This window comes from Seriola aureovittata, chromosome 24, assembly GCF_021018895.1.
Source record: "Seriola aureovittata isolate HTS-2021-v1 ecotype China chromosome 24, ASM2101889v1, whole genome shotgun sequence".
Taxonomy (NCBI): Eukaryota; Metazoa; Chordata; class Actinopteri; order Carangiformes; family Carangidae; genus Seriola; species Seriola aureovittata.
This window is the reverse complement of record NC_079387.1, coordinates 3,379,081-3,395,028: the sequence shown is the minus strand read 5'-3', so window position 1 is coordinate 3,395,028 and position 15,948 is coordinate 3,379,081. Positions and strand designations below refer to the sequence as shown.

The window sequence follows — 15,948 nt, the reverse complement described above, 5'->3', positions numbered from 1 at the left end:
AGCGCTAAAGACTAAGAACAGGTCAGAAGAGTGAAAACATCATTTTGTGCTTTATCTTTGGAGTTATCTTTTTCAATATTTAACCGAGCTGTTGATTATTTCATTTCCTACAAAACTATTTGCTAAAGCCAATTATAAAAATATATTTTGCGGAAACATGGTTTAATACACACACACACACACACACACACACACACACACACACACACACACACACACACACACACACACACACACACACACACACACACACACACACACACTTCATGTGAAAGCACACTCTTTGCTGCTGTCAGTGTCATTAAGCAAGTATGAGGACTAAGTAACTCAAGTCCTCCTCACTGTCTCTTTCTCTCTGCTGTTGGTTGACAGAAAGTGGTATGGTACAGACAATGCCACCTGCCAGTTTCTGTCACTATAATTATAGCTGCAGTGTGTGTGTGTGTGTGTGTGTGTGTGTGTGTGTGTGTGTGTGTCTTAGTATTCCAGTTGAGAAGAAGAAGGCATCATCTTTGTCACTGAGCCTGATTGGAGTCACGAGGGGGCAATGTATGTGTGTGTGCGTGCGTGTGTGTATTTGTATGGTCTTCCTCTATATCTGTGTGAATCTGTGTGTGTGTGTGTGTGTGTGTGTGTGTGTGTGTGTGTGTGTGTGTTGTGCATGCAGTGATTCCCTTCCCCTGCCCCAGCTGTCTCCTTAGCTTTAACAATAGGCCTGGTAACAAAGACGTGGCCTTCAGCCTCTGTCATGTGATACTAGTGGTCTGCAGCCTCTCAGTCAGATGACCCAGGCTATTGTCCTCTATGGATGACACACACATACACATGCACACACACACGCGCACAAGGAAGCAAAGAACACACACACCATTCCAAGGAAGCACAGCACGTGTATGAACAGACACACAAATGGCAGCATGCAGAGACACGAAGACACACACAACAGCTGCACACAAATAGAAGATGCACACACTCATGAGATAGTGAGAAGAGAGAGACAAACACACACACACACACACACACACGCACACACAGACGCAATCTCAGGACGCAGACCCTTCCTCTCAGTCACATGCAGTCTGAACAAAGAGAAACTTCATAGCCATTGTCCTGGTGATAGTGAGATCAGTGACTGATTGACAAAAGAGCAGCAGAGAAAGGAAACATATTGCTGATGTCCTGGAGGAACCTCCAGTCTCCACTTTTACCTTCAATTTCACACTTTACGTGGCAGCTACAAGAAACTTGTGACCCTGAGGTCAGAATATTGTTGAAATAGGGATGAGAAGGATTTACCTGCCATCAAACTGATTATTTTTCTAAAAAGCTATGAGGTGTTTTATTTTTTTTTTTAACTTTGTCTTCCAGTGCTTTCCATTTCCTGCTTCACTTGGGAATGGCAGCTATGTGCCTGGTGCAAATATGGGTGACTGTGTCAAAGAGCACCTAACCAGCAGGTTGTTGTCAGTGCTATTTATGTGCAGAATGTATGATGCAGCAGGGACATAGAGCAACAGAACTGAATTCCCTGACTGGCTGGAGAAATGACAAATGCAAAGGAATATTTCCACATCTTCCCTAAACAAATGAGTGTCATCTTAAGTCATAGACGGCAAGTCCCAGTGACAAGCCTTAAATTTGCTTTAGAAGTCTCTGAATGAAAACAAGTGGATTTTTTTCACAAAAGTGAGACCAAGTCCGAGATCAAAACATGGGACTTTGCTTTTCAAGTCTAACAGAAGAAGAAGAAAACCCTACTTGTAACATGAATGCTGTATATATATTCTGTTTTTATTATAAAGTTATCAACTGTACTGAAACTGGACTCCACTGTACATGAAGCAACACGCCCCCACCAATGCAGCATCTTACATTTTCTTGCAAGTCTAATGTCCTTCTTTTTCTGACTCAACCAAAATCTGAATTGACTCCAAGTCTAAAGCCCCTACTACTGAACCAGAAGCAGCAGCTTGTGGTTTTATCAGATTTACAGCTGCACAACTTCACATTAAAAGCCATTTCATGTTAGATTTCGCTAGAGGGGGACAGTTATAGACAGTCAGCAAGTATGCACGGTAGAAGGAGTGGTTACGTGTGCAGGTGCGTCAGGAGCTTACAAGGTAAAGGAGGAGAACACGCCTTTATGCAGAAGAGGTGTGCACCCTCAGACTATCAAACCAGAATACAATGTTTTGGACACAAATAAAGGAGTGTCCTTCAAATGCATGAATCAGTGTTTACAGAGAGACTGGATGCAACTAGAAAAGCATGCTCAGTCCACTTTCCCCAGATAAATAGAGATTGAAATGGGAAAAGAAGATTTCAGATACAGACAAGGGGAAAAATTTAAGAATATTTTTCTACAAACCTCCAAAGCAATCAGAGTGTTTCCCTAACTTCCTTAATGTTTGTCTCCGTTTAAACTGAATACCTAAAGCTAAGCTAGAGGTAGCACTGGGTATAAAATACTGTCATGCATTTTAGGGAGGCTGAGGGATCTTTGTGGGACTGTTAAGCCAAAATTGAATCTCAATACAATAATACAAAAAGGCAAAATTAATTTGTCATACTATGAATTTTCATGAATTACTACTTGAAGGAGAGAGGATGAAAGGAGAAGAGAGGGGAGAGAAAGAGTGAAAGGACACGCCATTCTGGTGTGTGTATGTGTGTGTGTGTGTGTGTGTGTGTGTGTGTGTGTGTGTATGTGTGTTTGTATTTTCCTGCCAGGGTGTGTGTGACTAAAGCCACGCTTGATAGCAGGGAAAGCAGGAGAGTGAGTGAGAGAGAAGAGGAGGAAAAAGGAAGCAGATGCTCATGTGTTGGCACAAAAATGATATGTCCACTCAGTCTCTCTCTTGCGCACGCACACGCACACGCGCACACGCACACACACACACACACCACACACACACACACACACACACACACACAGAAGGAGCAGCAGATGAAAGAGTTCCAGTATTGTCTCAGTGATAGAAAAATACTCCACTGACCAACAGTAAAGTGGAGCTCAAGGCCACAGAGCAAATGAATGGCAACAAAATGGAGTGAGTGAGGGGTCGTCTGAAAAGTACAAGTGAGCTGAAAAAATGATCAATGATGAAATGATGCAAATAAACATGAACTTTAAAAAAAAAAAAAAAAAAAAACACTTAACTGCCTAAACAAAGCTGAGCATGTGTACACACACTGAAGTAAATAGTGTCATTGAGGGAGGAAGGTAGATAGAAAAGAAAAAAAGAACACACACACACACACACACCACACACACACACACACAGTTTATTTCTGTTTGTACACCTTGAGAATGAAACATATGGTGTTTGTGCAGTGATTTCTTAAGAGCCCTATGTGTATGTGTGTGTGTGTGTGTGTGTGTGTGTGTGTGTGTGTGTGTGTGTGTGTGTGTGTTTTCCCTTTTGTGCAAGGCAGTAAGTGAGGATGGAAAAGTAAAGGAGAGATAGGCAGGTGGGAAGACGTATGGAGAGGTGAATAGGTAAAGTCAACTGAGGACACGCAAACACACACACAGCCCAGACGTCTGCATCAGTCTCATGGTGACGGCATGAGGAGGAAAAGAATAAATCTTTTTTGATGGAGGGGAGACGCAGAAAGAGGAGGGGCTTATATTCAGAAGAGAGGAGGGCAGGACACAGAGGGACAGGAAGGAGTTACACTGTTGTGGACAAAGTGAGGATACTCTTGACGCTGTCTGTGTTGATGTTCTGTCTGTGTGTAACTATGTGGAATCTATGTTAAGTTTCTTTATTTTAAATGTGTTAAAATGAGACATTGCATCTATAAAGAAGTAACCTACTTCTAAAGGGCTCTCTATTATTCTAAAAATAGTTTTTAGTACAACACTGCCCTTTTGTGCTCGTGGCCTGCACTGTAAAAAATGATAAAATTAGCAAAGTAGACGTCACTGTTGCTATGAGCTTATTGCTGTGCTGTTTCTGCACTTCAGGTTTTCAAGTGATGGTTTGAGTTTCTGCAGGTGGCGCTCGTTTTTGTTATTACTGCTCATGCTAAGAATGCTATCATCTCTCTGTTTATTGCAAACAAGCATCTGCTGTTGTAGTGTATAATAACTGGGAAAGAGCAAAACTACACTGAGTTACACCACGTAAGATAGAGCAATGCAATGAATGTTTATATTTATGAATCCATATAGTATTTGTTCATAAGACTTGTTCACAAGAAACTTCCTGTTTTGACAACCCATTGTAAACCTTAAAGAGAGGCAACGACATTGCTAAAATGCAACTGAGACAGTGAAACTAAAGGGTAAAGATTGATAAATCAGAAAATGCAAATGACAATAGCATACGAAACAGTGGAAAATGACTGAGGACAAGCAGTAACTGCAATGGGAAAAGCAAGAAAAAAACAAACAAAAGAGCTGAAGTGGCATTAATGCAGGTGACTTTTCTTGAAGGCAGCAAATGTTTCCGTCAGCACTTCTCACTTCAAACATGTCAAAGTACACCACGAGGTTGTGTGTGTAATGAAAGATAAACGGTTACATGAGCTTATGATTTATCACAAGATAAAAAATAAATAAGAAAATAAATTTCCAAGCAGAGATGAGGAACAGAGGAGCCAATAAGGAGGAGGACGAAGGGAGAGAATGAGAGGAAGGAGACAAGGAATAAAAGAGGGAGGGAGGGATAGTGTCCCTGTAGGCCTCTTTGTTGGGCAGTGATTTAGAGATTTACAGGCTCTTGTCCTTCTGCGTGCGTGCGTGCGTGCGTGCGTGCGTGCGTGCGTGCGTGCGTGCGTGCGTGCGTGCGTGCGTGCGTGTGTGTGTGTGTGTGACAGCGTGCATCTGTGTGAGTCTGTGTGTGTGTGTGTGTGTGTGTGTGTGTGTGTGTGTGTGTGTGTGTGTGAAGAGAGAGTAATTGAGCCTCCCTTCATCCAATATTTACCCACCAAACCAGAGCAATCATGCGAATTATGTTTACTGGGAACGAAGTGTCTTTCTTCCTCTTTATCTTTTTTTCTCTTTCCTACTTTCCTCATTCCTCACTCGCTCTCTCTCTCCTGGCAACTAGACATCATATCGAGATCCGAGCCAGGGCTAAATCACACACACACACGCACGCACGCGCATGCACACGCACAGGGGAAACAGGCCCATCTGTATTGATGATGGCCTAATTTAGATCTCTTTATTGGACTGATTTACGATGGCCAGACAAATCTGGGCATCTGGACCCAAGTGTGTGTCTGTGTGTGTGTGTGTTGTGTGTTGTCCAGTTGAGCTGATACCCAAACCGGACACTCAATATCCTCCCTGGTTCATTTCATTCTTTCTGCTTGTGTTTCCGTACCTCTCTGTGAATAAGCGGTGTCCTTTACTCTCCACGTCGTAGTCTTGTTTCAGCACTCTGACTCCTCTCCCTACTGTAATGATGACGCACTCCACCCTGAAACATTTTAAAAACACACCAATCATCATACTGAACATGGTAGAACCAGTGTTACAACAAAAAGACAAGACCTGGACCTTTCTAGGTCAAGGCCACTCAATCTCTTATTGTCCCACTGTGCATGTTGGTTTTTGACTTTGCAATTGCAAAAGTTGAGGTGTTTGATTAAGGGTAATATTCATTCACAGCATCTGGGTGTTTCCTTGATGCGCCTCATCAGAATGAATGTATAAACAGAAGCTCACATGTGAACATCACCCTAAGTAAAGAGGTCAGAGATCTTGAGGGGAAAAAAAATTAAGAAAAATTGTCCAGGGGAGACATTAAAAAGAGAAGTTTTGTCTTTTTTTAAGATAAGAGTAAATTTGAACAACTAAGGGATGAAGGGATGTAATCCAAGAGGGAGAGGTCGACTCAAAGGCACATTCATCTTCAAGATCAAGCTCAGGTTTCAACTTTTATTTGTCCCAGTGGGCAGTTTCACAGCAGCTATTAAAAACAGCAGCTTGTCTTTGGGGCTTCTTAAATTTTTTCAGAGATAAAACAATGAGTTTTAGCCTTTTAAAATTGCATAAATGTTTTGGCACCTGCTGAGATTTAGTGATTAAGCCTCATTTCAATTTTTCTTTTTAGTAAAAAGGGAAGATTCCATTCATTGCAACCATGTCTTATTTTTGTAGTTCTGATTGTGTTCACCATGTTAATTGTTGCATCAGTGAAAAGGCAGACCAGATAAGAGACACAACTAGCTAGTCAAAATGCTGTTCATTATAAATATCCATCACTATTTTCTGGTGAGTTCCTGGTTCAACCTTGATCTAACAATCTTACTGGAGTTGTGCAGACACAAATTCGTGTGCAATGAGGGATAATCACGAACATTTTGAAAGTACCTACTTTTGGTATCACCTGTAAATAAAGCAGTTAGTTGGTCTGGCAAAACTATTGGCGTCTGATTGTCTGACTGTTGGTTTCTTGCCCTGTTGGACTTCATTGAAGAGCAGTTACCACGTTCCTAGATCTCATTCGAGAGTACGACATTATCAGAACTGAGATGATGGCCACAGAAAATACAAAATACAAAATCAAGACCAAAGTTGCAATTAAGTAAAGAGTATGTGTGTGTATATGTATGTGTGTGTGTGTGTGTGTGTGTGTGTGTGTGTGTGTGTGTGTGTGCGTACAGTAGTGTCTACACCAAGACAGTGACAGAGGGCTTCATTGAAATAACTGTGGTCTCAAGGGGCCAGCTAAAAAGAGCGAGAGGGTAGGTGAGGGTAGACAGAGTATACGAGAGTCCAGGGAATCATTTAGGGTGTGTGTGTGTGTGTTTTTATGTGTGAGTGTGTGTGTGTGAGTGTGAGTGTGTGTGTGTGTATGTGGAGGGTGATTCATCCGTTCTGGTGGCGTCTAACCTTGGCATGTCCTGCCACGCGTGACGGGGTTACACCCAGATGGCACTCTGCTGTCCTCTACACGTGTGTGAGTTTGTTGGTGTGTAAAGGAGCATGTACTCATCTGGAAGAGTCAGCCTTGTGTGTGTGTGTGTATGTTTATGTTTGCATCTGCACGCAGAAAAAGAGACAAAGAAGAAGAATAAAGGGGGGTGGGGGGTGGAGAACCCTCGTCAGGTTGTTTAGTGTCTTTGTATGATCTTGCCCCCGGGAGAAAGGGTAGAAAAAAGACTGAAAAGTGTGTGTGTGTGCGCCATTGTTTTGCTGTCAAACACTGCTATGAGCACATACGCAGCATTAAACCCCTCCCAACACACACACACACACACACACACACACACACACACACACAAAAACACACACACACACACACACACACACACACACACACACACACACACACACACACACACACACACACACACACAAAGCCTTGTGATGACAGTATATTTATGCCTACTTGTGGAAAGGACAATTGGACCCCTGCAATCCCTTCGTTCTTGTTTAAACTCTGTCACACACCCACACACACACCCACCCACACACACACACAAACAGTGACAGATCACAGACAACTGTCCACCTGCCATTGTCAAGGACTGAGTGTGTCATCTGTCATTATGTGTGAGTGTGTGTGTTCACACACACAGCTGGGGGCTGTTAAGAAAGGGGAAGTACATTTAGGGGAAGTTCACCGCTGAACAAGAACTTGTTACAGAAATAGAAATATATGGACACCTGAAACACACGCACACTTACCCTGATTCAGATCCAGTTCAGTCACACAATCACTTTTCTAAAAGCAAACCCTCTGTATCCGAGTACTTGTTCTTCAACATTTTTTATTCTTACAGATTATTTTTGCTTTGCAATGATAATTTTGGACAGTTGGATGTCTCTAAGGGACTTTTGATGGCTGTGGCTGCTGACTGAAAAACTGTGTTTACCTTTGTTGTAGAGCTTTATGGTTTGGGTCATTTCCAGTTAAGCTGTAAATCTTAATGATATTTCCAACTTTGTAGCAACAGGTTGGGGGAGTTCCTTTTTCAGTACAACAGTGCCACTTCACACAAATTACACGGAGTAAAAGAAAAATGGTTTTCCCCGTTTGGTGTGGAAGAACTTGACTGGCCTGCACAGAGCCCTGACATGATCCAACACCTTTGAGATGAACCGGAACACCAACTGCGAGCCAGGTCTCCACACCAAACACTGTGTGTTGGACCTGACAGTGCTCATGACAGTTTATGTAATGTACTCCATTTTGCTCATACAGAAGTAAAACTGCTCTGTATATTGAACTTTTTTATGGTGAAGAATACTGTGTTGTAAATCTAAATTTAGGACAAGAAAGAAGAAGGCGAGTGAGGAGAGGTTCCTCTTCAGTTCAACCAATCAAACAGACACATGATGACTCATGATTTCCTTTTTCTTTCTCCCTCTTTCTCCCTCTTATCCACTTCAGGTTCCAGATCGATTTCTGGAGGTGGCCCAGGTGACTCTTCGTGAGTTCTTCAATGCCATCGTGGCTGGCAAAGACGCAGACCCGTCCTGGAAGAAGGCCATCTACAAGGTGATCTGCAAACTCGACAGCGAGGTTCCTGAGGTTTTCAAATCCCCCAACTGTCTACAAGAACTCCTCCACGACTGACTAGGGCGAGGGAGGAAACACAGCAAGCAAGACAAACCTCCAAGAACTGTGAGAAGACTTTAAGAAAAGGCCTCTGAAGGCGCACAGTTAGACTAGGTTAAGGTCTTCAGTGAAATACATTTGAAGGAGTTTGACTTTCATAACACGATGCAGAGACTTGAAGTTCTTCTACTTGGAGGCTTCTGGAGAGGTTTGTTGGTGGTTGTTTTTGGTCAGCCCATCTTTTAAAGACAAACGTGCCCTCAAGATGTTTTATAAAGAAAAAATATTCCTCTTCACTGAGGTAGAGGGCTGAAACTCGTGAGTCATACGATACTCAAATTAACAAAGTGTGTTGAGACTTTTATAAATTAAAAGCAAAACAGTGAAAATTGAACCTCCTTGCACTTACAGAAAAGCTCCTCCTTGCCAAAAACCCGATCTCCTCTTTCTCCTCCATCTCGTCCAAGCTCGCTCTTCATCCTCCTTCAGGGATGAGGAGGATTATGGATCAATCTTCAGCCCAAGATTTGGGATCAGGAGTGAACTAAAAAGAAAGATGATAATATATAGAAATCTTTTTATTGTGGATGTTTTTAAGTTACATGGACATTTTGGAAAAAAAAGTGATGTTTCTGTAATTTTTCTCCTTTGTATGAGCTTACAGCTTCTCAGTCACTTATACAGGCACACACACACACACACACACACACACACACACACACACACACACACACACACACACACACACACACACACACACACACACACACACACACACACACACACACACACACACACACACACACACCTCTTGAACAGAAAAGCACAGTAGCAATCCCAATCCCAGACAAACTGGGCAAAAAACAAACTTAGTTTATTTCCCTTCATTTCCCTCCTCTTTTTACTTCTTCCTCTTCTTACTGTACTGAGACTTACTGGTTGTTTGTCTTGACTGTGTGGCTCTCCCTGCCCCTCCCTCGCTGCCCCTTTTGGCTCATGTTGCATTCAGGCACCCAGAGCGTCGATGACAAAATACTGTTTAAGAAAAAAAAGGTTTATCCACATCTGAGACAAACTTGATGAACATATTATTGTAAACTGTTGAAAACCAGATTATGGAGAGACCCATTGTCCTCATCCATGTTTTCTCATTTACTGCACTGATTTTATTTAATTACAAGAGCCTGACCAACACTGGATTTTTGAGGCAGATGCTCTCACACACTGTCAGCACTTATTGGGAATTCAGTAGATATGTTTAAGACCTTCTGAAGGTTGCTTGACTGAAAAGTATTTGACTTTTTTGTTTTGAACCACTGCTTTATCTCCTACACACCTGTCTGTTTACAGTACACTTTCTGCACGACAAGGAGCCCTTAAGTGTTGTTATCTGAGATTTATGACCAAAATATGTACTGAGCAGGATGTTTTACAGGAAAAATACACGTCAGTGCTCTCTGGTGGACAAACTATGTAATGGTGACTACATAACCAAAAACAAAGTGTCAGTTATCAGCCAATATATACACCACTATAAAAATGCCAACGGCAGCCTCCACCACTTCTGGCTTTTTAATTATAATATTTGGAAAATATAGCACTGATATAGGATAATGGATAAATGCTTAAGACATGACAGGTGCTGTACAAATTTTCATGTCATTGTGTGTGTTTTATTTAATTTCTGTTAGATGCTTCATTTGTACGTCATGTTTCACAGAATCTCAAAATCACATTTATGTCAGTTTTTCACTTTATTTTTTAAAGTAATGTTGATTTACACAGGGCAGTTTGGTAAAAGTGTTTGTTTAATTTCTCCATTCATTCCAGTTTCATCTGGTTCTTTGATCAGAAAGATGAAGAATTATCATTTAAGTATTTGTAATTAAGTTTAAGTATTGATTGGACTTTAAAAATAAACACTTGCACTGAGGATTGTAACACATTTAAAAACTCAGATGGCTGACTGTGGTACAATCAGATGTTCTTAGTTTTAAGTTTGTATCTCATACATTCAGAAATGTTCAATTTTAACCCCCTTCATCATTGACACATTCGATTTCTTTAGATATTTCTCTCTGCTCTGGGCGGCCAAGAGGGGCAGCTACACCAGCCAGGTCATGTGTGAAGTGTTTAAGGTTTTAACAGCAGAAAAAAAATACATACAACAAAATGCTGATATTTGTAGCTTGTATAGATGTAATAATTACTCTGATCACTCTGATACTGTTATTTATAATTGAAATAATTATTCCTATTAATGTTATTCTGATGATGATGATTATTATTAATGCTTGCTACAGATTTGACCAGTGGTTTACTCATTGTTTATCCATCACACTGCAACATGAAATAAATTATTCTTTGAAAAAAAAAAAAGGAGGGGGAGGGGATGTTTGGTTTGTACGTGTGTGATTGTACTTTTCTCTGTTCTATTCGCGCCCAGCAGAGGTGCAGAGGGCGTTGACCGTTTGCCTGTGCCTTCCCACACACACCAAATCACCATCAACCCAAGCAGTAACTAGGCAACATGATGGCCACTTTAACTCTGTCCATGCCCTCCCTCCCTCTCTCTGTCTCTCTCTCTCTCTCTCTGGATTCTGTATAGGGGACATGTGATCCCTTGTTGTTGTTGCTGATGAATTGAAAAGAGGAGCGCTGTGTGATTATTGTCAGCACAAAAGCCTCAAAAAGCTGCTGACGCCTAGATTAGCCAGTACAAAGACACAGGGACAGACACACACATACACACACACACACACACACAAAAAGACATAGGTACAGACACACACAAAGGCACAGGGACGAGGCCCGTCTGCCCTCATTGCCCTACTATCCCTCTCACTCCTCCATCCCTTCTCTGTTCATACTCTCTCAGCCCTTTATCACTGATATTACTCTCTCCTCTTCCCCATTTTTACCTCTCCAGTCTCTCCCCTCTTTGCTTCCATTCTCATAGCTTTCACTTCATCGACCCTCCTCTCACACCACTTACCTCCCTAACACACACAAACACACAACATGCCCTCTGTGTGTTGGCGCCAAACACTAACTGGCATCACACAATGCCAACCAGCATCACCAGCATGAGATAAAGTGCCAGCACTCAATGTGCCTCTCTTTTTTCTCCTCTGTCCTCACACTCTGTCTCTGCCTCTCTCCCTCGCTGTCTATCTCTCTCTCTCTCACACACACACACCGAAAATATGAGGGGAAAAAACAAGGTGTGTATAAAACATGGCTACAAGTTGTGCTGTGCTCATGTTTAAATTAAATTCCAACAATGATATGGCAGCATTTGCATGTAATAATGCAGCTACTGCCAGAAGTACGATGCTGATAATAACATAGTAAAGCAGTTTATAATCCCATAAAGTTATGCCTCCTGTAATAAACCAGCTTCTATGAAGATTGTTTTCTCTATGAAGAAGTCAAAGGGGAATAAAGCAAAAAAAAAGGAAGTTACCCACCTTACAAAATAAAAGCATAGACTTCTACAAAAAGGCCTTTTTGAGACAGAGCTACTGTTACCTTTGATTTTTTTAGCGTACAGTGTTTGGCAGGACGATGATTGCCTTAAAGGTATGGATAATAATCAAAATACTAGGGGTTAGTTTTTATTAGGTAAATTTATGTTGTTCATAACTGCAGTTAATTAATCAACTTGCAATTCATGTTAAGAAATTTAAGTCAATTTTAGAGACCAGACTTGGAATAAAGGATAATACAGCATAATCTAAATGTTTACACTTCTGAATCCATGTCTCCTTTTATTTCCCCATTGATGCACATAGGTCTGGTGTTGGGCTCACTGCCAGCCGGAGAAACTATCAGCCCAACCGTGATCCCAACCCAGCGCTGCTGTCTAGGTGGGATTAACAGAGGGACTGCACTTCTCTTGCGCCAGAGCCAGGAAAACAACGAGGGTGGTCACCAAGCATGGATGAGATTAATGCAGCTGTACAAGTTGTTGCAAGTTAACTTTACAAAACTATAAACTCTTACAACCATAACAGCTTTGTGATCAATGTGAAACACTGTTCCTTTCAACTGCTGCTGCATCCAGCTACATCAGTGGGATGGATGTGTCACTTTACTGATTGGTTAGGACAACATGAATGCACGGTCAGACTGAATAATGACGGAAAGTTAAATGGTAACTAAGTCTGATGAGTAGGTTAGATTTTTAACACATTATATATGGAACTTTCAAACTACAGCAAGGATGATAAGTTAGTGTGGTCTTGGGAAGTTGCTTAATCTTGTTGTTACTGGGATGCAGCACACAACAACACAGATGGATGTCATAAAGACACATAAAAAAAAAGAAAAACTGTAGCAGATTTCAGCTTTAAGAATGAAAAACACAGATATACAGACGGGGGGGGGGGGGGGGGGGGGGGGTGAGCAGTATCTTGTGCATTAGCTTACGCTGCCAAAGCTTTTCATTAGAACAGGAGGGCTGAACAGGAGGTGGGGTCACTCTTTGCTCTATATGATCACACACACACGCCGTCTGCCTGTGAAAGCACATCTGAGCAGCGCAACAATAAAACAGCTGTGTTTGTGTTGGCCTGCTGATTGTTTCATTCTCAATCACCCAGTCATACGCACAAACGCACTAACAGAGACACAAGCTCGCTGACTGTCCGCAGAGATGGCATGACAGTGATACATCTTGGGTAATAGCCACTGTTATTATGGAGTAGGGAGAGAGTTTATTATGGAGAAAATCACTCCTCAACATAATTTTATTAGCTCTGACTCTCTTCTCTGTGTTAACTGCTGCTACAGTGAACTGTGGTGTGTGTATGTGTCTGAAAGAAAGAGTTTTTTTTTTAAATAAACAACGACTACATTTTTAGGATAAAATTTAGTGGTCAGCTTGTTGGTCTGCATTCTTTACTCTGGGAACAAAGAAATCATCACATATGTCTTCTTTCTTGTGGTCTTTTTTTTTCTGATTTTAGGATGCATTAGGAAATTGGAAAAGATGGGCTATAACTTTGCTCTATTTTTCCAAGTTCATCTCGAGTAACAGGAAATGTTAACTAAAGTGTGGAGTCTGTGAGTACCTGAGTACACAGTGACAACCATGGAGGTGTGCATTGTCAATTAAGCCATCCTTCTATCTGTGGAAGCCGATCCATGGTTGTCTGTGAAAATATTGTAGTCGCAAGTGTTTTCATTTCTGTCTCATCAGCACATTTGCACATCATTCATTCACGCAGCTAATATAGGACTTGGGAGCCCCGTCTGACCTCAGACTGACCTGTTCGAATCTAAATTCAGCTTTAATTACGAGTCATTATAACACATTAACTTTAAGACATCATTCAAACAACTGACTGATTGAATTGGACCATCATTCGCTGCAACGATCACCGTTATCTTGTTGAACAGACTTTAATCAGTCAGCGCTGCATGTTCACTTGCATCGGTTCTTTAAGATGGCACCCAGGTGAATGAAGCTAATTGTTATTTGGAACAGCTGCCCCGACAGCGTTTTCACTTCCTCCTCCCAGCACGCTCTGTATATCTTTGTTTCTCCATCAGGTCATGCTTCTGTTTCACTCCAGCTCATCCATCCATTTTGTTATCTATCCATTCTTCGATCTCTCTTTGCATTCAATTGATTCCTGTCTGTTATGTAATGTTTCGGCCAAATCAGCCAACCATCTATCCTTCATCAGTCCTTCCATTTGTCAAAAGGTTATACATCTATTGATCTATCACTGATCATATATCATTTCCTTTTACTATGTATTTTCATCCATTAATCCATCTTTAAGTCCAAGAATCATCCCTCCATCCTTCCGTCTTCTTTTTATCCCCCTTCTAACCGACATCCGTCCCCCCTCCCTCATTCCTCCTACCATCCCTCCATCTTTCCTTCCATCAGCGGTCTGTTCGCTAATCAAACACCATCTGTCCTTCCATCCCCAACCTGTCAGGAACAGCTGCCAGCCGCTCTCTTAACAACACTTTTAACAACCCTGCCGCATCTTCCACGGCCCGCCACCCGCCGCCGCCTGCACCGGGCGGACGCCGCCGATCAGGGCCACCACCTCCTTTACAGGCTCACATGAACACAGCAGACAAATGTGCTATCAGTAGCACACAAAACTTACAGCAGAGAAAAAACTGGAAAGAATGGAAATAAGAATGAAAATACAAAGGAGAATAAAAAGAAAAGAAAAGGAGGAGGTGGTTACGGAGGAAAGAAAGAAAGAAAACAGAGGTGAAAGTAGAACAAAAACTTCTTCTGACCTCTTGTTGAACCTAAGTAGCACCGTTATCAACTAGAAAATAAAATGATTCCAGAGAAAGAGGAATAACGAGCTAGCAGAAAGTATAAACGGAGAGATAAAACAAAGGAGAGATGGCGCACGGTAAACAAGTGGAAGTCTAAATAGTAATCAAGGGAAGAATCAGCCGCCTGCTCAAAAAAAGGGTTTGGAGCTAATGGTGGGAAGTAAAAGCTCCCAATACACACACACACACACACACACACACACACACACACACACACACACACACACACACACACACACGAGAATACAATTTTTAACACGACTGCTGTACAATCACCACTCACACACAATCATTTCAAGAAAACAATCACCTTAAAGTTATTCAAACATAATAATTTCCTCAAACATGATACAATCATCACTCACACATACGCATCACAAACATAATCACCTTCCAATATTCTCTCTCTCTCTCTCACACACACACACACACACACACACACACACACACACACACACACACACACACACACACACACACACACACACACAGACACACACACACACACACACACACACACACGCTGAACAAACTGCACTGCTGTTGTCGTGAACATGCCAAGACATTTTCAAGTGTTATATCCTGAGGAACTTCCCCAACCAATCATTGGTACATAGGCCAGATGTTCACTTGTGCTTCAATGCAATGTTCTCCTGGCGCGCACACACACACATACACACACACTGGCTGGCATCTTTGTCTCTCTCTCCCTTTACGCATATGAGCATTTGATATGAGACTGAAACGCCATGACTGCACTTTTTCATCACACAAAGGGGAAGAAAAAAGGGTGAGAAGGGGAAAAAGAATTAAAGGAGGCAATGAAAAGATAGACAGAAAGCCAGAGTTATACAGGGGAAAATAAAGAGAAAGAGTGTGACTGATACACAGGAGTCAATGGGAAAGAGGGACTATGTGAGATAGAGATTTATTTAACATCACAGAATCAGTAAATGCAGCAGCAGTGGAGATTGCAGCTGCTTCAGGTAAATAATAATGCCTGACCATACATACATAAGGACATACATCCTGCAGATTGTTAATGGTTTTTAATCTCTCTCTTTTTTGAGTGACTTTGTTGGGGAAGAAGAAAAGATTTCCCCACATTTGT

The 15,948-nt window shown here is 41.7% G+C and overlaps 1 protein-coding gene across 2 annotated transcripts in view; it reads left to right on the top strand.

The window, feature by feature from the left end:
* The window catches only part of LOC130165302 (prospero homeobox protein 1-like), a 38,973-nt gene extending 29,648 nt beyond the window's left edge, over positions 1 to 9,325 (top strand). For both annotated transcript variants that reach the window (XM_056370451.1, XM_056370450.1), the window contains one exon: positions 8,355 to 9,325. In XM_056370451.1, coding sequence (XP_056226426.1) covers positions 8,355 to 8,540 — 186 coding nt within the window. In that variant the 3' untranslated portion in view covers positions 8,541 to 9,325. The remainder of the gene's footprint in view (positions 1 to 8,354) is intronic.
* Positions 9,326 to 15,948: the final 6,623 nt, after the last annotated feature.